General features: G+C 39.6%; 3 protein-coding genes across 4 annotated transcripts; all 3 read right to left on the bottom strand.

The window, feature by feature from the left end:
- Positions 1 to 1,203: 1,203 nt before the first annotated feature.
- On the bottom strand, positions 1,204 to 9,295 carry mtdha (metadherin a). Of its 2 annotated transcripts, XM_030789221.1 has the most exons (12): positions 8,939 to 9,295; positions 8,091 to 8,192; positions 7,635 to 7,719; positions 6,995 to 7,156; positions 6,485 to 6,658; positions 5,964 to 6,044; positions 5,646 to 5,726; positions 4,803 to 4,921; positions 4,570 to 4,680; positions 4,094 to 4,217; positions 2,711 to 2,826; positions 1,204 to 2,299 (listed from the first exon to the last, which is right to left on the bottom strand). In XM_030789221.1, the coding sequence occupies exons 1-11, from the start codon at positions 9,293 to 9,295 to the stop codon at positions 2,759 to 2,761; spliced, it is 1,464 nt and encodes a 487-aa protein (XP_030645081.1). In that variant the 3' UTR covers positions 1,204 to 2,299; positions 2,711 to 2,758. The 2 variants fall into 2 exon arrangements, with proteins under 2 accessions (XP_030645081.1, XP_030645080.1); XM_030789220.1 differs by having other exon boundaries at positions 1,204 to 2,826.
- Positions 9,296 to 9,706: 411 nt separating this feature from the next.
- On the bottom strand, positions 9,707 to 16,892 carry rrm2b (ribonucleotide reductase M2 b). The gene is made up of 9 exons (XM_030788898.1): positions 16,797 to 16,892; positions 15,717 to 15,875; positions 15,468 to 15,584; positions 15,125 to 15,258; positions 11,593 to 11,687; positions 11,282 to 11,415; positions 11,057 to 11,161; positions 10,860 to 10,973; positions 9,707 to 10,387 (listed from the first exon to the last, which is right to left on the bottom strand). Exons 1-9 carry the CDS (start codon positions 16,845 to 16,847, stop codon positions 10,235 to 10,237), a joined length of 1,062 nt encoding a protein of 353 aa, XP_030644758.1. The 5' UTR covers positions 16,848 to 16,892; the 3' UTR covers positions 9,707 to 10,234.
- A 658-nt stretch (positions 16,893 to 17,550) lies between these two features.
- On the bottom strand, positions 17,551 to 24,311 carry azin1b (antizyme inhibitor 1b). The gene is made up of 12 exons (XM_030788746.1): positions 24,149 to 24,311; positions 22,469 to 22,612; positions 21,568 to 21,741; positions 21,204 to 21,377; positions 20,913 to 21,085; positions 20,669 to 20,797; positions 20,458 to 20,539; positions 20,185 to 20,259; positions 19,922 to 20,087; positions 19,705 to 19,820; positions 19,398 to 19,615; positions 17,551 to 18,790 (listed from the first exon to the last, which is right to left on the bottom strand). The coding sequence occupies exons 3-12, from the start codon at positions 21,667 to 21,669 to the stop codon at positions 18,715 to 18,717; spliced, it is 1,311 nt and encodes a 436-aa protein (XP_030644606.1). The 5' UTR covers positions 21,670 to 21,741; positions 22,469 to 22,612; positions 24,149 to 24,311; the 3' UTR covers positions 17,551 to 18,714.
- Between the last annotated feature and the right edge of the window lie 1,451 nt (positions 24,312 to 25,762).

Below are 25,762 nucleotides of genomic sequence, written 5' to 3'. Positions count from 1 at the left end.
TCATCTGCCCTTAATATATAGACATTTTTGACTTCACATTCAAGCAGCGAATTATAAATGTAGAATTTTTAGTTGTTTTTGGAGAAGAACATAACAACACAAAACATGGTAAGAGGAAGGTTTTAATTAAAAGCTCAGTGCCCAAATGACTAATTCTGAAGACCCAAATCAGATGGATCCACTCTTTAGTATGAGTGTGGTTATGGGGTCAGTGCAGTGCAGTTGTTATTATTATGCTGAGGCCGCTGTCGGTCAGACTTTGAGAAATGAGAGTGCTCTGATTTCCTCTCTGTACTGCAGCTGTTGTTGGCATCACAGGGGTTCATCACATAACCAGTATACGCAATGGATTTCGAATGTTGTGACCTGGAACTAGGTGAAACAATACTGCAATACTGCTTTCTTTTACCTTATGTGTTGAACAGTGAATTCTAGCCTGGTAAAGAGTAATGGATCGCAAAATGTCTCTTTTTTTGACTGGAAAATGGTGATCATTAGTTTGTCAATATGTAAACAGTTCCAAAATCAACCTTTAATCAGGGTTTATTTTTTTTAAACAGTTCAGCATTTAAACAAATTAGAGGAACTGAAATAGAAAATTTAATAACTCTATTGTTGGGTCACATTGAATTTTTTTTTTCCACATAGAAGTAGAGCACGGGGCTTGAACTGTCAGGAGCCTTTTAACTGTATAAATCCCCTCTGGTGATTTAGACGCCAGTATCCTATATGTCACCCTCTCATTCATGCCATGTCACGTGAAATGTCAGCTCTCCAGAGGTGGAGGAAGAAAAATCATGATATGATTCATGAGTGGGAAGCAATGTGAATGACTAAACAAGAGATTAAATCTTTACTAATCCTAAATGACATGAGGGGGAAAAAGACAGGGGAGATCAGTCTCCTCACGCGTGCCACGAGACTCAGTCACCACATTGACAAATGACATTTTCTGTATGCAAGGGTCAGGCACGGGATTTCTGCTGGAAAAATACAAATCTGAGAGCTTAACTTCAGACGGTGACACAGATAACGCTATGGTTCCTGTGATGTCATTTCATCTATGACAAGGAGACATTATGGGTGAGAATGCTAAAAAAAAAAACCCCTTCATTGCAGTAGGCCTATACCTGCAATGGTTCTTTTAGTATATTTCCAAATAAATCACAAAAAAAATTACAGATCAAATTGTTCTTTTATTTCTAACAAATCAACATAGAAATATTGCATTGACTTCAGTATATATGATGATTCTCAAATCAATGAACTGGAGACATATAAATACATTGACCAAGTCACATTTCTAATGACAAACCAAGGTATGTGTCTGGTGCTTACCCCGAGCGATCAACTGTACTTTACAAATGACTGGGTAAAATAAAAACACCAAGTCAAAGTCAGTAAAGACATCTGACAAAAAATGCCTCACATATATTTACTCAAGCAAAAACAAAACGAAACGAAACAAAAACAAAAACAGAAAGCCACCCCAGGATAACTGATACCGTTATTTATCCATTCATAAAGCGTTATTTACAGTGTGTGGTATTTGCATGTGAAAGGACAATTTACGTTTGTTATAATGTATGGTTTATCAAATTCATGCAAGTCTGACATCAAATCAAACGTAATTTGTAATTACTCATTTCTTCCTCAGAAGACTAAGTACTTAAAAAACCCTGAAATACTCATATTACAAACTACAAGTTAAGGCAATACATTCCTGATACCAATACTGTTTTAGTCGCATGGAATTAAAGCTGCTCTAGTTGTCTTAGCGTTTCTCCATTAGATCACATCACATGATTCACCCATGTCAAAAACTAAGTTTAACAATTAAATGTTCATCTTTGAACAGTGCCAATAATAATAATAATAATAATAATACACAGCAACATTTACGATCTTCAGCACAGTGCAATCACCTTTAACAATAGAAAAAAGCCCTTTTATAATCTGTACATATGGCATGGCCTTTTCTACTACACAGGTCGCAGAGAAATAATGGTAAGGAATCATTTAACAGCTGAGAAAGATGCAACAACATATTTATGTCAACATTTCAAAGGTCAATGTACATTTCAGTATGATCAATCAAACATATATACTGCAAGTGGAGAGCGCACAGAGAAAATATCCTTGGTGCTGCAACAATGTCTAAAAAAAGAGAGCGAGTCATCTGACGACTTGCACTGACATCTCTGCCGTACTTCACACATGCCCCGTCTGCATGAGTGTCTCTCAGTGTTTCCTTATTGTGATACAGACAGTCACTGAGTTCTGTCTGCCTGCAGCTCATCTATACAAAAGTGCCAAAGGAACAAGGAAGAAAAGGTCAAATGATTTTCGATATTCTCAAATCTTCAAATGATATTAAACACACAAATCTTCTCCAAAAATTCAGTAAAACAAGCGCAAGTTTCAAAAGTCGAAAAAAAAAAGAAAAAGAAAAGTAAAGGTCTAATCTTGTGCCACACTGTTAAATCTATCAGGTATCAAGGACGATTTGTTTTTCCTGTCCACACTGCAGTGTGGCATATAGTGCACATCAGTTAAATTCAGTTCATTGGACCATTCGCGTCAGCTGAATCTGGAGGCTGAGCTGGTCCAACTCAGCCTAGCTGCTGCTTTTTTTTTTTTTCTTTTAATTTTGAAAAGCACAGTACATTTATTTGTACAAAATTCTACACTCGGAAATTATTGCATATACATTTTTAACAATCCTTTTGCATATATCATCTTGGCTGTAGGTAAGGTTTCATGTCTCCTTCCGGGACTTTTTCCTCTGGGCCTGTTTTGGAGGTTCTGTGTTCTGTTCAGGTTTTTCTGTGAAGACATAAACCAAAAATTACTCTTCCAGGAAAAAGAAATGATAAAAATGTAATTTTCAATGATTGTTCTCTTGAGAGAGATGGCCTACCCAAATATAAAATTTAACGTTACTCATCAAAGCCTATAAAATCAGATGATCAAATTCCACTATGGTCAGCTTTGCTTTTAACTGAATGTATTTTTGTCAGAATAAGCATAAATTTGTCCTTCTGTGATTATGAAGGAGGGTTCCATACCATACACTGAAGAGCCTTCAGCCTTTTCATACATACATCAATCTAGTACAAGGCTGGGCAAACTGTGGCCCACACGCAGGTACAAGCTGGCCCATGATCAGCTGGGCCCCCAGAACAAAGACTGTGACAACTGACATTTTCTTACAGTGAGGCACAAAAGAAGCTAAGCATTCCAGGGCTAAGGATTTTTACTGCAATATTCCACAGCTCCACAAGAGGGCTTACCATTTTAATGAACTGTCATGAAAAAGTAATTTTAGTCCTTTGTTAAAACTCATGACCTTGTCTGAAATTGGAAGAGCGGCGTAGTGGAGGATAATGGGGCACAGATAATTGGCGTTTCTGAGAGAAATGGGAGCACGGATGTTTTCTTTTACAGGGGTCAGAGACAAAGCAGTTCGTCTGGCCTGTTAACAATCTGTGGCTGTCTTAAAAAGAATATGACATTTGCTGTCATTATGACACAAAATACGTTAACCTTGTGTAAAAACAATCATAATCGTGCATCAAATCACTTTAGTGAGGAGTTTACACATTCGGGAGAATGCTGCTACAGCGGTTTGAAATGTTGGCATCCATGTATGTTGGTGTTACTTACTGGGCTCCAGTTTGATAAACTCTTTAGGAGATATGTGATCTCTGATTCCAGACATCATACCTATTGCAATGTTTTTTTGCTTTAATTTAATCTAATTTGCTCCCCATCATTTTTAATTATATTTTCTTCCACTATGCTGAGTAACCGTACTATTCACGTCATAAATACACCCTGTCCTGTGTCCTTCAGCACAATAGCACTCCCACCTATCCCAATAAGGATATACCATTTTTATGTAATATTATATATTTTTTTAATTTGCTACTACAGTCCGGACCTGGATTGCAACTTACGTTGCAAGTTTTTTTTTTTTTTTTTAGAATTCATCAACAACGCTCCTCTCAGTAGAGGGCATTTTACAGATTAAACCATATGTGTTTATAGGACCTCTCACTGTTAACAGCCTTCTTATCTCTGTTGAACTCACTCATGGATGTTACGTTGATGATCTGCTTGGTGGCTGGCATCTGTGGCAGGGGCTCCTCTTTCTGAACCAGAGAGGGTGACTTCAAAAGTGTGCCCTCTGGTGGTGAGACTGAGCTTGTGCTCACCTGTACCAAAAAAAAACACCAAAAAAAGAAACATTTAACTAGTAACACACAAGATAGAAGTATCAGAGAAATCTTACGAGCACTCTCATATACTTATTCAGTTATCCAAGAACATTATATTTCAGCCACTTCACAACCTCACGACAAATGAAAAAAAGCCTCCTGTGTTAGAGTCTGACACAGAATTGTATTGTATATTCTCTCATCAGTACTGACAACTTATTCAGGGACAAAAAAAACAGTTTATAGAGAGAAAAGCAGAGGGGACTTTTGTCCAAAAATAAATGCTTCTCCGTGTGGAAAAGAGTCTGAAGGCTTCTTTCCTCATGTTACAGAGCAACAAAACACTTACCTGCTCTCCGGCACTTTCACCTTCTGGTTTCTTTTTCTTTTTCCTCTTCCTTTTGGATTTGGCATTTCCAGTAGCATCCCCTTGCTCTTTATTGTCATCTGATTCCTGCAACTGAAAAAAAAAAAAAAAAGCCTTCATTCAGTTGACTGGTGGTGGGGAACCACTCATTGCTCTATTTCTGAACAATTAAAGATATGATTTGTGGTAGCGGTGGAAAGCAGGCTGGGACTCACTCCAGGCGGCTGGGAGACAGAGACCTCTGCTGGAGCTGCTGTCTCCACTGTGGGCTCATAGTTGACCCAAGGCTCAGTGGGAGCATTCCAGTCTGAATTTTGGTTGTCTGCCAAACCATCTGAAAGTAACGCACTGCATTTGTAAAATATATGGATGTGCTGATGAGAAAATGGTTTGTCAGTGATAATACTGATATACCATCGATGATCATTATAGATACCTTGCCATTTCATTTTTTTCATACTCTTTCATAAACTAGAGCTGATTCATTGTACAAACCAACAATGAGAGTGTCAGAGAGAATGCTATAATGTCATTGTCTTGGTACTGTGAGTCTATTTCTGAAATAATAATGACATTCTTAGCCGCCCATGCAAAGTTAAAGGCATTATAAAAACAGTGTTTTGCATTATATTTTAATAACAGAACTGTGTTCATCCACCCCCCTATTTTCTTTTTTTTAAACTTTTTTCTGTTTTTTGTACTTCCTTTTTCCTTTCATTTAACTGCCTACATGAGAAGCCTTGAATTAGATTAGCACTGCCAACATTTTTGCTGCTGCTCCACTGTCACAGTTAGACTACATGTGAACATGTCACTGATCATGCTCTTAAAGGAGCATTGGGAGAGTGGTCTGTTAGAAATCATGAGTGGTTTACACACTATCAGACAGTCATCAGCGGAGCTGATTTTGATACCAATATGATGTCAAAACCAATATGAATCCTTAGTAAAATGTAATTACACCTGCTTTGATAATACCATCGAGCATCATGGACGCATCAAAATCGGAATCGAATTTCAGTATTTATCCTCACTGTTCATCCCAGCGTAGTACTTACTGAAGCCAGACCATTCATTATCTGCAGTGGCAGGGGTGTCCCACTGCAAGTCAGGGACGTTCTGAGTCACTGGCTCTCCACCTGTAACAAATGTACAAGATTCAAGAGTCGGCTCTAAGAACTCAGTGTGTCCATGATAATCATTTCCAGGAATCATTTACTGTCCACTATAGTGTGAATTTATTTAATATTAATATCCTGGATTGGGTGTCCTGAGGGCATAGTCATGTGTGAGAAGTTACAGATTTCAATGAATACCTAATATCCTTGAAAAAAACATTCAAAGCCATAATCAACCGATCAATAAACAATCCCAACCTGAAGGATTTAAACCAAGCATGGAAAAGTTTACTGGCTGGAGTTCCGTCTTCAGTCTTCTATTCACACCAGTCCAAGACCCTAAAAACGAGTACATTTATGAGTGAATTTATTCTTACTTCATGCACAGTACATTTCTGCAACAGTTTTCAGAACAAATGAACTACAACTAATCTCTGTCAGTTTAAAAGCCAGAGGCCCCCGGCTGCTCGGCTCAAGTTATACGTAAAACAACCTTTCCATGCAAACTTCTAACTTTTCAAAAATACCCAATAAACACAACACAGCTTGTAAACGCAAAATACCCACAGAAACACAACACAAGTGTTTTTTTTTTTTTAACAGTTTACAGAAATGATGGCATTCTCTCCTTTGGGAGAGAGTCATTTGTACCCATGTCCTTATTTTGAAAAACTGCTGAGAGCTGTACATGTTAGTGCCACACATATAAAACATGGTCTTTATCCACCAACATAGCAAATGAAAGTTCAAATCTGCTCTCACTCTGCTCAATATGTTACCTTCAGACTCCTGTCCCCAGGCCACGGGCTCTGGGTTCTTGTGACCGGAGGTCTTCGTGGCTGTTGGCCACTTCTCAGCCTTCGAGGTGCTCTTCTGGGTGGACAGCTTCACAGATTGATTGGTCAATGTCCCACCATTAATGGAATTAGCATCTTTCCAGTTAGCCGAGGCTGCTGTAAAAGGACACGCGTCAGTGGAGCCTGTGTACACCTCACTGACTAGCTGTTCAAGCCATCCTGGTTTCACTTCCATATTTCGTCTCAGTAAACAAAACCCTTTACTTAAGACCACACATTTTACACTAAACAGAAAATGTGGAACTTGTTTAATATTGGCTTCACTCTTCCCTTTTTTTTTAGTACATATGGCCTCTACAGTGAGATAAATAAGCAATTTGAGTGTTTCTGAAGCTTATCAAAGCCCTTCACAAATTGGAAGTCTAAAAGCTGGAGGACTAACAGAGAAATTGTAAGGCTCTTATGGTAAGATGTTGCCTTTACACGGCTGACCTTTGTTCTTTTTCGTGCTGACGGGTGCTGGTGCCGAGGACTGCTCTGCCTGATGGCTGGGGCGATCTGCTCTACCTGGGCTTCCGGATCCATCATTGGAGCCCTTCTCCCTCTTGCGTTGCTGACGCTTCTCTCGGTTACTGATCTTAGTTTCCCAAGCACCTGCCACACAGTTATTTCGAGGTGAGCTGAAATACTTCTATCATGAAAATGTGTTGAATTGAAAAGCGATGAACACTGAATTATGAGTGTCTGTGATGCTGTGGATTTCATACTGAACAAGAATAGTGTTCTGTATATAATAAAAGACCTGTATCATTCATTGTTAATAAATATTGTATTTGAACAATCACAAAACAATTCGGCACAGCAGAGTTGAATAACTTTGTTTGGTTTTTTTTGGGTGCTGAGTGACTGTTAAGGGCCACCTGCTATTGTATTTTCTGGCTGTGAGTCAGTATGAAATTAAACAGAAGAATGGTTGTGTGACTGCCAAACCAACAGCTCTTATTTAAGAGTTCTAATGTGGATTGCAACAAAGGCTTTAACCGTGACAACCACCTCAGACACTACCTATGGACCCCAGGCTGTAGATCTCTTTCAGACCAATCAAAAAGAATTCTGAGTTTTACTTTCCTACCTTCATCCAGTTCTTTCCCATTCAGGGTAACCACACCTTGGTTTTGCTTCACTTCAGGTTTTGGCTTTTTCTTGTTTTTCTTGGCCTATGCAACAACAGGAGGGGGTTAGTGGACATTTTGAGATTTAGATCTTAAGAAATTCGCTGTTTGTCACATGCACAAGGATTATTCTCTTCTACTACAAGCACAGATTTGACAGCCATGGACACAGGAAAAACTTTGCATTCATTCTCTAAGAACATTCATATATCAACCTGACACTAACACCGGACAGGAAGCCAAAGGGTTTTCACATTGCTTCAACACCTATTTCAGTTATAATGCTAGTAGTCCATATAAAGAGCAAATACAATTAAACTACTGTAGCATGTTGCCATGAACTGCAATGACGGTACACCACAGTTAGACAAGGAACGCGGAAAAAATTTAGGTCATATCCGAGAAAATATCCTTACTTTATCAGCCTTATCTGGTTGCTGTTTAGGTGCCTCCTCGGTAACTTTTATTTCCGCTTGTGGTTCTGGCACAGTTCGCCCATTTGCATTTGGTTGGACCTTCTGTAATGAGGACAGTGACAGTTAAAGCCAGTGTACAGAAACAATCTCACCGTCATCTGCATCGAGCAAAGTTTCACAATGATCCCCCATCAGTCGAACCAAATTATTTCAAACTAATTTAAATCTTGTCGGAAAGAAGGATTCACAATGTCCAGGTGCTTCGTTCAACAGTTGGTTGGAAATGCAGGCCGATCACAACAAATCTCATGACCTCTTATTAATAACAGCGAACCGAAATGAGAGTAACTGTACGTCTCCAAAACCACAATCATTCAGATTGAAATTAAAGGTTGTGATTAATGCATAAATTATTTTTATCTTAACAATTTCTTGCAAATATCAACACAGTAGGGAAGAGTTGGCAAGCATAAGTGAAACTACAGCCAGCAAGCAGCTGTCACTAGCTAGCTAGCACCTTGGTTATCCTTAAAAGACCTCACCTAATCGTGTAAGACAACACCATCAGTTTTCGTCGTTGTTACAGTTCACAGATATATCTTCTCAAACCAATCCTTAGAGCAATATGAGCGTCATTACATCATGAGCGACCAGGCTGTTTTACAACGTATGAAAGCTATCTTGCTCTCAACCTAGCCAGTAATCTGTATTCGCCTTGACAGTCCTAACTAGCAGGGTAGCACGACGTTTGAGAGATTTGACTGGTTAGCAGTTCTGTTAGCGGGAACGCTGGCTGAATGTTTTACGAGAGACAAACTGAATTAAGTTTTTAAAAGCAAAAAGCATACCTTGTCAGCGGGTTTCTTCTTGTTCTTCTTCTTTTGGTCGTCGATTTTCGTAATCTTGCTCATTTGGGGCTTTGGGCTATCGATAACTTTTATGTTACTCTCATTTGGAACAACAGAGCTCCGTTTTTTGCTTCGCAGTCTGCCACAGGCCATGAGCCACGAAAGCACAACCACCAACAGCAACCCCATACATGTTGTAGACAAAATTACCCATGATGGGTAAAGCTCGGGTTTAAAACTTATTTCCAGCCCAAACTCGGTAGCCAAGAAGTTGATTCCGGAAGACAGTAATTTACGGACACGACTTGATAGAACTTCGACTAGCTCGCTTGCTAAATCCTGCCAGCCCGTTGCCATCTTTTTAGACGGGCACACTTCGCACAACAGACAGGTAGCTAACAATGCTAGCAAGATAGCAGGAGGAGTGGTTGGATTGGTCAGTAGCGTGAGTTTGACGTGGCGGCAAATCACAAATATTGTCTTGGAAGTAATCGGCTCTATACAATTCAATGTACTGAAGATGAACTACTTCCTCGAAGTTTAAGCCTCTTGTTCACTCCGAGGCAGGACTTCTCTGCATCGAACAAATTCCATACAAACATTTATTTGTATCAAAGAACAAACAATGTTTTCAATGAGATTTAAATTAAAATTACTATGTGCATTTCCGTGTTCGTGGTAAGGACACATTTTTTTTTTATTTAAGACATCTCAAGCACATCAAATTATGTGATGTTGAATGTAACGTAAAACAGCTCTTTATTTTGAGACCAAAAACTGTAGGAGTTTAAATCTATTACTTAATGTATTTTACTTCCCTCTAACCACAGTAACATGGAGAATAGATTTGTGGAGTGACTAAAGTACTGTATTTTCTAAAAGTTGAGGCAGCACTTATTTGGGCATAGTTATCAAAGATAGGAGAAAATGTGGTCTTGCACCTAAGATATTGCTGATATTATACTATTAATAATAGTACAATTACCATTCATAGGTTTCTTGTTGATCTAACCGTGTCCCCAATTTTACTTAATCTACTGGATGAGCACCCTGACCATACAATAAATACATCTGAATTTGATGCAGAAAATCTGCAACTTGACAATACATAATATGAAAACTGTTGCAAATGAATTCCTATCCAAGTATCAACAACTTAGAAGACTGGAAAAAACCCTCATGTAACAAAGAAGTAAAATTTTGACAGATGAATCTAAAATGATCTAAATTGACCTCTTGAACATTTTTTGTCTTAAACAAAAAATTAGGAGAAAATAAATAAAATGTCTGAGAGCATTAAAAATCTGCATCAAGAGTGAATTCACAGTCCATCATGTTTGACATCACTCCCAGTCTTTGGTATTCAGCCACTCGCTTCTCAAAGAAATTCGTCTTTCCCTCCAGTGAGATGGACTCCATGAAGTCAAAGGGGTTTTCTGCATGATACACCTTGGGATAAGAAAATATTGTAATTCAGCCATTTGTGTTCAAGATTTTAAATGTAAGAATATATCACATGTCAAGCAGATGTGATCTGAACATTACATTTTATGGACGCAAGTTAGGTAGTATCACATTGGTTCTCCTTATAACAGTTCGTTCTACCTTATATTTTAGTTAAACTGCTTATTTAAAATAACTTTATATCAAAGGAATAAAAGACACGTAAAACAGTAATAGAAATAATAATAGAAAAAGTTTTGCTTTTAATTTATTTATCAACAAATTCCCATCCTTAAATTTTATGACAGAGTGAAATATAACTATGACTTTTTGTCGTAAACGGGATATTGCTCAAACTCAGTATTTGGTATAGTGAATTTGGGGCAAGGCACCAGAAAAGACAATGAAAAAGAAGAATGTGACAATGTTGTCATTCACCATCCATTTATGTCCCTGGGAAGAGAAAACACTCACTCACTTTTGGTAAACTTAAATCTCCAAGTAAGCGGTCAGCCACGAACTCTATGTACTGCTTCATCAGAGAGCAATTCATCCCAATGAGGTCAACCGGTAGAGCCTCTGTCAGAAACTCCTGAAAACATTATGCATACGCTTAGTCTCTTAAATATCATTTGGAGTTGATTACAGTGTCTGAAACCTTATTGATTTCCTCACCTGCTCTATGCTGACAGCTTTAGTGATGATGTCTCTTACTCTGTCCTCTGACGGTTTTTTAACCAAGTAGCTGTACAGGAGGCAGGCGAAATTACAGTGTAGACCCTAAGAAAAAAATAAAATACTCAATCACAGGGTGCCTAGTTAGTGAGTATTACATGACTATTATCATTATATTCTTGGCCAAGGGATCAAAGGTTATTTTCTGTTGTCTAATGCACTAACCTCATCTCTGCTGATAAGTTCATTGGAGTATGTGAGTCCTGGCATGAGGCCTCTTTTCTTTAACCAGTAGATGGCAGCAAAGGACCCAGAGAAGAAAATACCCTCCACAGCTGCAAATGCAACTAATCGCTCCCCTTTAAAACAAATTTATTATATCACCATTTATAACTCATGTGACAATGCATAATTAAAACTGACATAAGACGTTATAACAATCAGTTCGTTATAGCCAAGTTCTGTTAGAACCTACATAATGCTACATTCTTCTAATATGGTGCAAGAGTGGGGTATGAAAACAATATTCTACTAACCAAAGGTGGACTTTTGATCAGAGATCCACTGGAGGGCCCAGTCTGCTTTCCTTCTCACACAAGGCATGGTCTGAATGGCATTAAACAGATAATCCCTGCAGAAAAAAATGTGATTAGAATAATTAGGTTATACAGTCTGTGATGAGGAAGGTGGTTTTAAACACACACACACACACACACACACACACACAAAGTACAACACTGCTATGCCAGTAAGAGTCCATGGGTAAGACTACTAATGCCACACAGGCTTTCAGCTAAATATAAGAGTTAACGAGAACAAAGAGAGTTGCGCCATCTCAGATGTCGCCCTGATTATCAACGTCTGCACTGACTGTCGGGGAACCAAGACAATTTGATGGCAAGTGGACTACTGGGACCAAATCTAGATGGACAAGGTCTGGTAACCTAGAGCTGACTGAAGGCTAAAACAGCAGCAGACCAAATGAGAGAGATTACATGAAACATATGAGGGAACTATGGATGAGGGAAAGAACGTTATCAAAACTCACAGAGAAACAGCTACGTTTCATGTAGGCTCTCTCATTTGGTCTGCTGCTGCTTTAGCCTTCAATCAGCTTTAGTTTATCAGACCTTGTCCATCTACATTTGGTCCCAGTAGTCCACTTGCCATCAAATTGTCTTGGTTCCCCGACAGTTAGTGCAGAGGTTGTTAATCAGGGCGACATCTGAGATGGCGCAACTCTCTTCGTTCTCTTTACTCTTCTATTTAGCTGAAAGCCTGTGTAGCATTAGTAGTCATGTAAGATCCCGGTAACAGACTCCCCCACTGGAACTGCAGCCGCACAGTGAATGTAAATAATCCGGTCCCTGTCAACCTTGCTGCATCACCTCATGCCTCAACAAAACATCTTACCTTTTTTATTATTACTGTCGTTGTCATTTTTTTCTATTTTATTTGATCCTTTACTTCTACTTTATTTTTATTATTGTAATTGCCTGATTTTATTCGCCTAAATTCTTGAAATGTTTTAAAGCACTTTGTAACTTTGTTTGGAAAAGTGCCGTATAAATAAAGTTATTATTATTATTATTATTATTATTATTATTATTAGGCTCCATCCCACACCACCACACATGGAACCCAAGCAAACAGAAGAATCCATGAAGGAATGAAAGCCAAAATGTACAGCAAACACCTTACATAAGACAGAGGATCATGAGCTAACCACTGTTAGCCAATGCTCTTTGCTTCTGGACTCGGTGGCAAGCTACCAGCAGTCAGTATGCTATCAGATATAAATAATCCAAACCACCAACATAACTGAAACTAACAAACTGATAAATGCCTTAGGAGCAGTGATGCCACACATGCTAGGCTACAAAACTCAAGATGCAAACAATCATAGATATTCTCCCTGGAAACTAAGACTAGAAACCAAGGTAGACACCACGGAGAGAAGTCTGCAAGCTGACTGAGCTTCATATGGATACACTAGTCAAGGACAGATCTTAGTTAGTGAAGAAGTACAATGGCATGACTATAACTGAGATCCTGGAGTCTGCTAAACAAAGGATAACAATGTTGCAAGCCAGAATGCAGAGATATACAACAGAAGCAGAGGCCAGAAGAACAAGTGCCCTTTTCTACAAAGAACCATCCAAACTATACTCTGTTGCAGTGCAATAAAACACCAAGCACAGACCTACCAAAACTGTCAAAACTAAACACAGTACTGGAAGAGCAAACGAGAGAAAGAGTCACAGAACACCAGCGCTCAGGGGCTAAGACACCTCAAAACATCTTCCAAAGCAAGAACCAGTCATCATCACAACAGCAGATGTCCAACATCAAGTCACAATCGTGAAGAACCAACCTGCACCACGGCGCGACGTAATCCGCACCTGCTGAGGAAACCGACAGCTCTGCGTACCTGCCTAGCAGCACAAATGAACCAGCTGCTACCAACAGGCTCTTACTCTGACACACTAACCCAAAGTAAGACATTACTGTTCAGGAAAGACCCCATCCTGGGAACAACACAATCAAACGACTGACCGATAACCTGCCTATTCGCAACATATGTAATTATGTTTAAAACTTTTTATCTCCACAGCAAGTGATTATTTGCTTGCAGAAACGCTCACATGGCTTTAGAAGAAATACAAATAAGCATTAATGTGATAAAAAGTAACAAGAACTTCTTGGGTTTTCCAAAAACATATTGAGATCTTATGAAATGGCTTAGAAAACACAGATTTGGCTCCTAAACCTCTCCCCTAAGTACCACAGCCACCTGATGTTTTTGTTAAATTCCAGCACTGGAACACTTAATTCAACTTAATGAGGTACTGATTCACCAAATAAGGTGTGCTGGTGGTGGAACGTAACAACCACATGGGTGTAATCGAAGGTAACTACAAAACCAGGTAACTACAAATGCTGGCATGCCTTGAGAAGAGATTTCGAAATGGCCAAGCACTTTGGCAGACATGAAATCTTAGTTCTGTTTCAACATAGCTATTGTCATCACGTGACAGCACGCCGAACTGGATTTTCAAAATGTGGTATTCAACCTGTCATTAAAAAAATTTGAAGAGTCTAGACCAGGTGAACACAAATAATGCAGTGGAGGGCCCAATAGGTTGTCTGTATCTGATGAGCAGCACTTAAAGGTCACTTCCTGAAGGGGCAGAGGGAAGTCCAGTGAAACGCTTTCTCAGCATCTGTCAGAGTCACCTCACACCAAAGTACGACTGTGAGAAGTCTTATGAGAAATGGTCTTGTAGGGCGTGTTGCAGCTAAGAATCCATTCTTGCGGAAAGGCAATGTGCAGAAGAGACCACAAAAGAAAAAGCAGGGTGTGACAACCAGTGGCAGAAAGTTTTATGGAGAGGTAAGTCCAAATTTGAAATTTTTGGTTTGCAAAGATGCCAGTATTTCAGAAGAGTGTGTGGAAAGTGCACTGCAGTCTGCCTGCACCTTTCTATGAAGCACAGTAGCACCTCTGTCATGGGCTGGGGGTGTATTTCATCTCACTGTGTAGGACATCTGCTCAACATTGATATACAATGACAAAGATGTCGAAGGCAGAAAAGATATTTGTTTATAGACTAGCTTCAGGTCCTACATGTGTTTACGATAAAGGAGAAAAGGATTTTTTTAAAAATATTTTTTTGAGGTTAAAAAAAAAAAGAGAGAGAGAAAAAAAAACTGTTGGTGTTTTTTTAACGACATTACCACTTTGCACATTTTTAATTCGGGTTTTATAACCTCACATGACATACTCATGATTGAGAAAACAGTTGTGAACCACAAAGTAAATATTCAACTGAAACAACCTGCACCTGACACCTGGTTTAAACATGAATGAGCAGCACCATGAGTAATTAAAAAGAGTATTTCTGCTTTTCAGACATTTTGTAATATCATGATCACCCACTGCTTCAGACACTTAGTCATACAATACCGTAAAACTGAGTTTTGTCCCATATAACCGTCTTAAGTCCTGGTTTTAATTTTCTGAGCCAAAAGGAAGCGAAAGCTGAGTCTAGAGCAGTGAGATCTCACCTCTCTTTCAAGTCCCTGATGTAGGTGTTGATGAGCATGCTGTACATCTCGGAGTGCACATTCTCAATGAGAATCTGGAAGCTATAGAAGGAGCGGGCTTCTGGGAACTGAACCTCCTGACAGAACCTCTGAACCTATGGCACAGACGAACAAACACGGAGAGGTCGACATGCTCAGTGCTCACAGCGTTAGATTCGCAGAAGATCAGGGACACCTATTACATCAAGATTCGATTGAGACAGTAGAAACGTGAAGGCAGCATTGACGGACTGTTGGTCATCGTCAAGATAAATTTCAGAATCAAACAAACAGTCGTATGAACCAGCGTGAGAGATGAGCTTACAAGGTTTTCATTGACGATGCCATCGCTTGCTGCAAAGAAGGCCAAGACATGAGATATGAAGTGTTTCTCCTCCGCCTTCAGGTTGTCCCAATGAACCAGGTCCTTTGATAAGTCGACCTGCACAAACCATTATCAAAGAAGTGACTACCATTATCACCAGACACAAATATAAAGGTTTGTTAATGGCACAGACCACAAACAAAACTCTACAGTGCATGAAAACGTGTTCGGATTGAATTATAAAATTACCTCCTCTACCGTCCAGAATGAGGCCTGTGCTTGTTTATACATCTTCCAGATGTCAGGATACTGGATGGGAAAAATTACAAATCTCCTTGGGTTTTCTCTGAGAAGTGGTTCATCCTCAAGATGATCTCTGGTGTCTTGATCAATATACTTGTGGCCATTCTGCAACCAAAAATATTCTGTTATCGATGTTTTAGCACTTTAAATGATTTTTAAAAAAAAAAAAACATGGAAGACTCAATATTCCACAAAATTGTAGTATTACACGGGAAACAAAATAGTCTAAAAATGTTTGATTAAAAAGCACATAATGCAACATCATCAATTTAAGGAATAACCTCAGTTTCATAAAATATCAGTTTAAATGTTAACATATGTACAATACTGTATAACACAAGGCGTTTTTGCGTTTGCTAAACTGTGACATCATCAATTGTGTCCATATCCAGTTTTTTTTAAAACAAGCATTCTTCTTGAATTCAAAAGCTCAGAATGACTGATTATGTGAGAACAAATTCGTCATATAATTTCCAATTTGCTTTCACACGTCTAACGACAAACAGATGAGTACTCAAGCGCAACAAGGGAGGGCCTTATGTTGTTAGTAGGGCCTTGTGTTCATCAAGGGCCTTTAGCGCTTGCGCCCTGAGATGACGTCCTTGAATACGAGAAAAATGGACGCGTTGGTAGTTAATATAAAAACTGAATTAAAGCCAACAGAAAACCCATTAAAATTATGACGATCTTGAAGAATCAGACATTTCAGTATGGTAACCTCCCTGTCAAAATATTGAGCGAGTCGAAATGTTGTGTGGACATAATATAACCACGACTGCTGCCCCTATTCGAAATGTTATCTAAATTCAGAATTTACCCACGCCAGTGTCTTTTCGAACTTTGACCCTCATGTCACGACAAACCTAGTTCTGGCCTATAAAAACATTAATGAGACGGTCCCTTAGTTAGATAATAGATATCCTTTGTTGCGAAAGCAATACATGACAGCGATAACTACGATAACATTTGTCGCATAGGTTACAAATCTGATATCCAAAAAATAAACATATTGTAAAAGACAGTCACCTGGATTTCCTCGTGGTTATTTCGCATGCACCTCAGGTCTGTGCTGTCCATTACAATACTATTTTCAAAGCAGCGGTCTCGCTGCTTACTACTGCCGCACCAGACATTTAAAGTCCCTTCCTCACAAGCTTACACAACAACGATGAAGTCTAAGGAGTGCCGACTCTGGTATAGCGCCTCCCCACTGTTACAATGAAAAGTGCGTGGTTTACAACAATTTTTCACCGAAGTTTCTACATTTTTTTTTAAGCTCGGCTTGGCTATTCTGCAACAAATCCACAAATGTCATACCAACGTATATCAACCAAGTCATTATTATAATGTTAATGATACTATTCTGGTTACCTACAAAGTCTGACTTGAGTGTCAGGAAGGATTATGACAGTAGCAAAAGGTGACAAACTTTCAAAGATATTTATTCTTCTTTATTTAAAAGGCGAAATATTGTCCTATATCAAAACGACCAATGTTTCTCCCGATCGAATCACAGAAAGCTTACCTTTCAGTTGCGCGGCACACTTGCATCACATACGTCACGGCGTGGTTTCCGTTTACATTTGTACCTGGACTTTCTTGGTAATACGACAACGTGGTGCGAGTCCTCGCATTAGTTTTCTTGCTGCGGTGCTATTGTTTGTTTTAACGACATTCGACGGAATTATTTCCATTTGGATATTTGATAGGAAAGATACGATAGGTAAACGAAGCAATATTAAAAGATCTCTGAGACAAAAAAAAAATACAACTCAGCCAAATGTTCAGTCAAATGTATTAAATTATTTCATTACTTCAACAAGCACAATTTTACAGTCAAAACAGGCTGTGGTCCATTAGTGCCCTAAAACAAAAAAGAAAAAAAATCGCTGCACACTACATTACTACAGGCTGTGATTTTAAAAATAGAAGTAGACATTTCACTGTCCAAGACTTTCATGAGGTAAACTCATAAATGACAGTGAGAAGCCTGAGGCAAATGCTTTCTTCATCTTACAACAGGACAGGACCCATCTTTGGCTGGACAGGTATCTCCAATTGGGGTGAAAGAGGAACTTTGAACATTTTTCATAAGTATGTATGCAAAAGCCACTACACTGACAGTTAAACAGTTGTCAGAGGCTTGGGTAATGTCAGACTGTACTGTGATAGGGCAGAGATCAAACTCAAGCAGATTTGAGATGACTAACTCAAGAGTCTTTTGAGGTTGCAATGGCTATCACAACACAATTAACCAAGGAGCTCTATCAAAAAACAGAGACATCACTACCTTGGGAAATACTGTTAAGTGACATTTTCTTATACTGAAGATATAATAATTTGGCAATCGGAGCTGAGATCTGCTCCCACAAAAATCTTAATAAGGGTGAACACCGAATGAGACTGGACTAGGCTTTCATATCACAAATGTAACAAATCATATGTTCACAAAGTCAATCTACAGAATGGGCAACTGCACACCTGTGCTGATACTAAGTGCTAATATTATTAAATCACACTTGATTTTCATACAGACAACTGTATAATGTTGAACATACAACTCATTTACAAGACTGTCAGCAGGTAATCAATATATATATATATATATGTATATATAATAAAATTAAATTAATCGAACATTTATGTAAACTGTACTTGATTAAGAAACCCAAAAGTTGGGCTCCATCTCCACAGTCATCCATTTTGTTGCATATGTAGTTATTGAATATGGGATTCCTTTTGGCTTATGAGGAAAGCGAGTTATACGTTTTGAGAATTGAGGTATTGACACCAATTGTTTTGTGTTCCCAATGACATCAGTCTTTTTCTTCCCCCTGCTGACCAATTAGAATTTTGCCCTTCAGCGGCTGTTGGAATGTTGACTATACAGGCCATTCAGATGTCCAAAGGTTTGAGGACGGAGTTGGACTTCATCCTGGGCCAGTTACATGCCATAGTGGATCAAAGAGAAGTTCTTCATGGTGTTGTCCAAAGAGATCCCTGCCTTCTGCATCTCAAACCTAGGCAAAAAAAATCATTTGAAGAGATGAGGGGAGAGGAAGTGACTGACTATAGTGAGGCCAACAGATACCTATTTCATATACAATTCACACTTGTAGTAAAATGTTGTCAGTTTCTTTTATTCAACATGTATATGTTTGTAGAGATAATATGGTCATTAGGTATCTGACTGGATACAGTGGACTGACAGAAAACAAGATGTCACTTCTTTGAGAGTCTTTTTTAAGAATATTGTTGTTTTCATTTTAAAAACACTTAAATGAAAACAAAGATACAGCGCTATCGTCAACAATGGACAGAGAGAACGAAATGAGGTTGAAGGCTGGGCGACCTGTCTAACTTCATTACAATCAGTTTGATCTGTAATAGTCAAACTGTCTGCTACAGATGTAGTAACTTTATTTTCTGTATCAGATAAACTACATCCGATTGTTACCAAAGTTTAAAAACAGGGCATAGCGGTGAGAAGCACTACAGCAAAATCAGTAACTATCTCCGTCGGTAACCTTCAACTCCCAAAAACTCCTTCACCCACATCTCTGGTATTATTCTGGCATGAGAAAAATTCATATGGAAAACAGGGACATCAGTGGCGGCATTCATTACCAGTCGCGCATGGAGATGGTATAGTAGACAGGTGGCTTCTCTGGATCGCTGAAGGCTGCTGGCTCCTCCTGCCCACTGGCCCCCATGTTATTAAAGATAAGCCAGTCCCCCACAGCCAGCTCAGGAAGGAGGCAATGCTCCACCACCTGGTCCAGCATGTCACACGAGGGTCCCCACAGGCTGCTGGAGAACACAGGCTCTTCTGCCGTCATGGACATCTGTGCAAGAAGGGAGTCAAATCTTTAAAAATGTGCTGATGCAGAATTTAATTTGCTTGTGATGTCAGTCTCTCTCTTGCTTCATTTACCTTGTGTACTGAAGGGGAGGGAATGGTATTTCCCAACAATTTGCCGACAAAAGACCCATACACGCCATCGCTCATATAGTACATGAATTCTGGCTCGTCGTTGGAGGTCAGCTCATCTATAAACCAGAAAACAACATGAGATGCACGTAAACATGAACTATTTTAAAAATGTGAGCAAATGTCTCTATGCTAAATCACAGAGAGCATTAAGGCTTACCCTGAGGTTGGCCACAGAGATCTCTGGCCACCACCTTCTTGCCAATGATACTGACAACCAAAGTGAAAATGGAGGACACATAGAAACTCCCTGGTTCGGCGATGACTTGTACTCCAGAGGTAACAGGGAAATAAGCGTCCAGCAATGGTTTGATAGCAGCATGAGTCTACAGACAGGAAAGGGGGGGAAAAAGGGTCTTTATCTACTTACATTACTCAAGCACTGGTAATAAAGGGAAAAAGCACTGTAGAACTTCAAATTACCTGTCTCATCTGAAACTCTGAGCCACTGAATCCACCTCCCATGTCCAGGATCTTCATGCTAAAGCCAAGTTCTTCCTACAAGAGAACAAAGAAGCACATTTTTCTGAAAACATTTCAAGGGAATAAAGGGCTGCAGCACGTGTGTGATAAACATGATTATCGGTGGAAACCTAAGTGCTACATGAAATGGATGAAAACTCTAAGATACTCTTGAACAATGAAATATTTCAATGTAAAAAATATTCCATTTAGACTCGAGTAATCGCCACTCACCCCCATATCAAAAACACAGCGGGCATCTGACAGAGCATTAGTGTAAGCCTGGGGGTCCTTGTTTGATGCTGGTACCTGGAAACTGTACGAAGACAGATAGACAAGCAGAGGGAGAGATGATTCACATGAAACAATGTCTTTACATGTTTTATGTGAATCGATCTGAGTAATTAAGAACTCTTCAAGTCCCAACAAAGATCTAGCCACTTACGTAACACCCTCCACCTGCACACCCAGTTCCTTGGCCATCTCCAGAAGGTGCCGGCATTTCTTCAGGGAGCACCCTAATGCCATGCTTGCTTCCTCTGCCTGGCTCTCTGTGGATACCTGCAGGAGCAGCCTGAGAAGATAAAGAAATTTACTTACTGCATCACATTAAAAACACTACGCCATCCACATGAATGGTAAGGATCTGCGACATAATCGAGTGTGAGCACTCATAAAAACGAACATACTTGGCATTGGGATGGGCACGGGCGATTTTGCAGAGCTCTGCCTCGTTCTCACACAGCAGGTAGTTGATGCCGTTCTTTGCTGCATGTTTGATGTGGGACAGCTGCTTGCAGACACCAGCCAGGATGATGTTCTCCGGGGGGACATCGTGACTGAGTACCAGTGTAGTTTCAGCCTAGTCAATAGTGAACAACACATTAGATACTTTCTGAATGCAATGTTGTTGCATTCTCATGGATCTGTGTTTTTACTTAACGAGCCGCTGTGCTGACAAAATAAACAGAAGCAGTCACCTTGTTTGTACAGACGAACCCGACTCCCAGGGCAGCAAGGACCTCTATAACTGCAGGGCTGCTGTTGCATTTGACTGGATAGAAAGGTCGAACCAGGGGCATTACGCTCTGCCAGAGAATATGCTGGCGCATTAGGGCCCCAATGTCGGCCACAACAAATGCATTCTTTTCAGCCTGTGGACAAGAAAGAGCAAAATAAATAAATAAGACAAGCCATTCAACACAAAAAGGACTGGCAGCAAGATTTACAGCCAACACAAAAAGATCTGAACAACTCAAACTTGATAATGCCTGCTGGAATTCGGTAAGGTCACACGCCGGAAATAGATCGTTATAAAAGAGGTCGACCTTTGTTTCCACTTACCAGAGCTTGTTCATAGATGTGGCTGTCGATGACATCTTCCAGGGTGGACCCTCCGTCCAGTAGTTCAATGACATAGTTGGGTTCATCAGCAAATCCTTTCATTTCAACCGTATTCCGCAAATCCGACAATCATAAAGAGAGTGAGCCTATGGGGTCCTGTACGTATGCAACAAACTGCAAACAAACAAATAAACAGACAAACGTGTTAAACATCTTGACACATTGTTCTGACTCAGACACCTAAAATTAGTGCTTTGCATAGAAGGATACTTTAAGGGCAGCTCATTATATATTACACAATCAATGTCGATGAGAAAATTGCTAGAGGCCCTAAAAACTGTATGTGGTGCCTGTTTTACCAACAGACCAGGAAGAAAAGAGGGTAAATCATGAGCTGCCATGCTTATTTTTTCCACTGTAAACAAGAGGACAACTTCGGGGGGGATCACATGACAATGATGGAGACCAGCTCACTGTACCCATAGAGCCAATGACAAAACAAAGGCTTTTTGGGGCTCTACTTGTGAGCTAGCCTGTTTGTTTAAACCCAGTCATGACTAATCCCTTTGGCGGCAAAGCACAATGGAACTTTTTAAAGGCATTAACTATGGATTTTGACCGTAATATGTGAGGACCAGAATGTTTAATCTAAGCCTCTGATTATGTTACAAATTGCTTGACCGGTGCATTGTGGGCAAGGCTGTACAAACACATGCTGTACAACTCTTTCAGAGAATTCAGTGTGGGTTAACTGTACTCTCTGGCCACAAAAAGCCTTGTTTTATTAACACAATAACTGACATTGCGCTTCACACTGTGATTCTGAAGACCTAGAACAGATTTTGTATTACAGACAGCATGAATCTCCTAAAATCCACAGAGTGTTTTAAGTGCTACTTACATGGACAAGATGGGAGATGGACCTCTCCCGCTATCAACTAGGATCCCAAGGCGGCTCAGCGTTGAAGTCGAACTGCTCGCGGTATAGAACCTCCCCTAGGCCTTCTGGGTAGCGCTTATACACCTGCTTAGCGAGAAGGGAGCCCTGTAGGGAAACCAGGGAGAGAGGGAGACAAAGTTTTGTTATTTCTAAAAATCCAGTCAAATGGACAACATTAGATGGTATAAGAGCATAAAGGGTAGAAAAAGTCTCACAATACACCAGGCTGCATAGCCTGCTTAAGAGAACCTTTCTGTATTATGCATACTGCTATCAATAGTTTCAGTAAGATCTGTTTTAGTTATAATAACAAAGCACGCAGTGTAGCCACCATACTACGTGCTTAAGCTGTTTCGGAAATGCTCTATAAACATTGCAACATTGTCTTCCCACTTAAAAGCATTTCTGTGTCTGATCCCGATTTCAGGGCAACAACAGTTAAATTAAGTAACAGCGTGGCAGTTTAACATTAATCGTCATAGAATCGCTACAGAGGTTTATGTTAGCTTTACTTACTGATTTACTTTTGCCCTAAAGCGGCACAGCTCTGAATAACTAAAAAAACTTTAAAAGCAACCCTTATAGTAATAACTTCAGCGGGGCCTCTAGCTAACAGAGATAAAAGTAAAATCCCGGCCATCTAAAGAAATCAGTGTTATCGATAATGAATTGCGCTGAAACAGCGTCGTTTTTCTGGATTGCAGAAGAACATAAAATGCGTCGCTTGGCTAAATAGCAAATGTCGGCTAAGCAATTGATACATGCAGTCCACTGTTGAGTTCCGGCTGTTAGGAAACTGTCGTGAGAGAACTCTGTCGATCGTTAAAATTGTGTCAAACTCCGTCGAATAAAATCCCGAAACAAGACACCCTGTGCTAGTTTGTCCCTCAAATCCATGTCTACTATGTAGTGAGCCAAAACGAGAAGTCATAGGAATGTGAATTTAATACTATAAACCACTGGTCAATTCATACTGTAAAAATGCTTTAGCTTCATCAACATGCCTAAAACACCATAATTTCGATTTCTTCATGGATAACATATTAATACAGCATGAATATCAAATGCACAACGTCATACGCAGCATGACAAATGCTCGTAATTACATATATGTAATATACGTAATGACATTTTGCCTTCACGCGAGTTCCGGCTGATTGGTTTGTCGGAAACTTGTCATAATGGAACGCCGATCATAGCTACAATCCTAACAAACTGTAGTAACTTCTCAGAAAATACAGCTAAGTCGAATCTTATGGTAAACCAAGACATTTGCGTATTTTGTGTCACTGGTCGATGTCTACCTTGCTATAGCCTTGAACCAAACGTCTGAAGCACCCGGATTTAGCATGCCTAGCCGACAGCTAGTTATTACTGCCAATAAATGGTCCAATAAACATTCTCACAAATGTTAACGCATCTCCAGTAATATTTTCTTCGTTTTATTCAAGGACGAAGCCTTTTACCATATCAAAAGCTTGAACACTCAAGACCTTAGTCTTCGCCTGAGTCGTTGTTCATACAGCCCATTGAAACACACAGCAAGTACAACTGCGCCCGCCATGTTGTGGAGAGACGTTCCCTACAAGCAACCATCATTTACATGGATGAAACCCAAGATTCGTTATCAGTTCTACTTACGTGAGATAACGGCCAAAATGTTTTGGAAAATCGTCTTCTCTTTTTCGGCGGAATTTTTAAAGAGTAGTGGGGACACCAGTATAAGAAAGAAAATGGGCTTTACTAGCCATATGCCTTAGTAACGTCGGCTTGGAAATGTACAGACGTCCACTCGTTATTTCAGTCGAAGGAGAAGTGGTTCGTGAAGGTGGGGGTCACTGAGGGAGTCGACGATGAGTCGGTAGGCGGGGTGTTCTCACACGCAAGAACCAGTAAATTCGAAGAGGGTGCCTTTCATACCAAATATGCATTTCCGTAGTCGGTGTGGTTTGATAGCATAGCCCACTCTTTTAAACATGTGTAAGCGTTTATATGTGTACCGTGATAGACTTCATAATATAGCGTAGTTCTTCGCTGTTCTCAGCAAAACTGGCTGCATCTGACTAGTTCAGCGCTGTAGTTGCCAAATACCTCTCCAGTCTGACCCCTTCTACATATGGCATAACCAATTATTTGGAGCTCTGACAGTGGTATAAATTGACCCTCCCTCTTTTCCGGATGGACTCCTTCTGAAGAGGAAAATTACCTGTCACTCACAAATAAACCATACATACGACGTATACTCGAATCTTTAGAGCCATTAGAACAGCAACGTTGTTGTCGAGGTATAGCAGGGATATTGGCGTAGCTTCTGGAAAACGTATCACTGTTTCGAAATATATTTGATTGTAATGGAAACTATTGTATCCCCCCTTACTGTTCAGATCAGCTCTGTAGAGTCGAGTGTGTTCGGCTGGCGAACTAAGATTAATGTTATTAGAACGAACTCGTTGTGTCCGTTACTTTATTTCACCCACTTACACTTTCGTAGACACATCTGCCAATGCAGTACAGTGTCTTCAGTTGTAACAGCAGATTTGAGGCCATATACGTTATCCATGGTTTGGAAAAAATCTGAAGATTTTGGACTGTCACAAATGTTAAGCTACTTTTATATAAGGGATAACCAAGACAGTCATGTGCGCAGGACATATTTAGCTATGTAAAATGGTTTTGTCTGGTCAAGTTTATCATCGCAAAGATCTGCTTACGACCTGTATTTACGACGCTCTCAATATTTATTTTCTGTGTGTGTCCAAATTCATAATGGGTCATTAATTTTGCTTTCTGTGCCCTATAGACATATTTATCTGTATTTAATAATGTAAGGGTCTGTCTGCTTTCAGAGGCGTAGGTTGAATGTGTCAGTGGGTCAATAGTCTGTAGTTCCTGGACAAAAATACTCCAATGAAACACATGACTTAGGGTACTCTTCTATACAAAGGGTTCATTTGCAATATAACGCTAGTGCTAGTGAGATGAATCATCACAGTAAAGTTTCCAGCATTTTTTCACAATATAATTTTTATTGGAGGATTCAGTGACAGTAATAGTACAAATTTAATGTAAAATACCATACAGTACAGTTTGTTTTGCACTTCTTTTCATTCTAAAGTTTCTTATTATTTGTGCATTGTTAAGTCACTAGACTTCATTTAGTTGCGTAAAAATATAACAGTAATTTTTCATATATTTTCTGAAGGGACGTCAAAGTTTCCTTCTTCCTTCATCTGTAAAAGACCATTTAAATAGAAC

This window comes from Chanos chanos, chromosome 12 (genome assembly GCF_902362185.1).
Source record: "Chanos chanos chromosome 12, fChaCha1.1, whole genome shotgun sequence".
Taxonomy (NCBI): Eukaryota; Metazoa; Chordata; class Actinopteri; order Gonorynchiformes; family Chanidae; genus Chanos; species Chanos chanos.
The sequence above is the reverse complement of the archived record's forward strand: the minus strand, read 5'-3'. Positions and strand labels throughout refer to the sequence as shown.

Excerpts from the sequence above, each read along its gene's own strand:
- mtdha (XM_030789220.1), bottom strand. The coding sequence starts at position 9,295 with ATGGCAACGGGCTGGCAGGATTTAGCAAGCGAGCTAGTCGAAGTTCTA. Across the intron at positions 4,681-4,802 it reads CTGTCTCCCAGCCGCCTGGA|TTGCAGGAATCAGATGACAA; the intron begins GTGAGTCCCAGC and ends TTTTTTTTTCAG. Across the intron at positions 4,218-4,569 it reads GTGAAAGTGCCGGAGAGCAG|GTGAGCACAAGCTCAGTCTC; the intron begins GTAAGTGTTTTG and ends TTTTTGGTACAG.
- rrm2b (XM_030788898.1), bottom strand. The coding sequence starts at position 16,847 with ATGGACAGCACAGACCTGAGGTGCATGCGAAATAACCACGAGGAAATC. Across the intron at positions 15,876-16,796 it reads ATAACCACGAGGAAATCCAG|AATGGCCACAAGTATATTGA; the intron begins GTGACTGTCTTT and ends TTTTGGTTGCAG. Across the intron at positions 10,388-10,859 it reads GAGATTTAAGTTTACCAAAA|GTGTATCATGCAGAAAACCC; the intron begins GTGAGTGAGTGT and ends TCTTATCCCAAG.
- azin1b (XM_030788746.1), bottom strand. The coding sequence starts at position 21,669 with ATGAAAGGATTTGCTGATGAACCCAACTATGTCATTGAACTACTGGAC. Across the intron at positions 20,540-20,668 it reads GTGCAGGTGGAGGGTGTTAC|TTTCCAGGTACCAGCATCAA; the intron begins GTAAGTGGCTAG and ends GTCTTCGTACAG. Across the intron at positions 20,260-20,457 it reads GCTGTGTTTTTGATATGGGG|GAAGAACTTGGCTTTAGCAT; the intron begins GTGAGTGGCGAT and ends GTTCTCTTGTAG.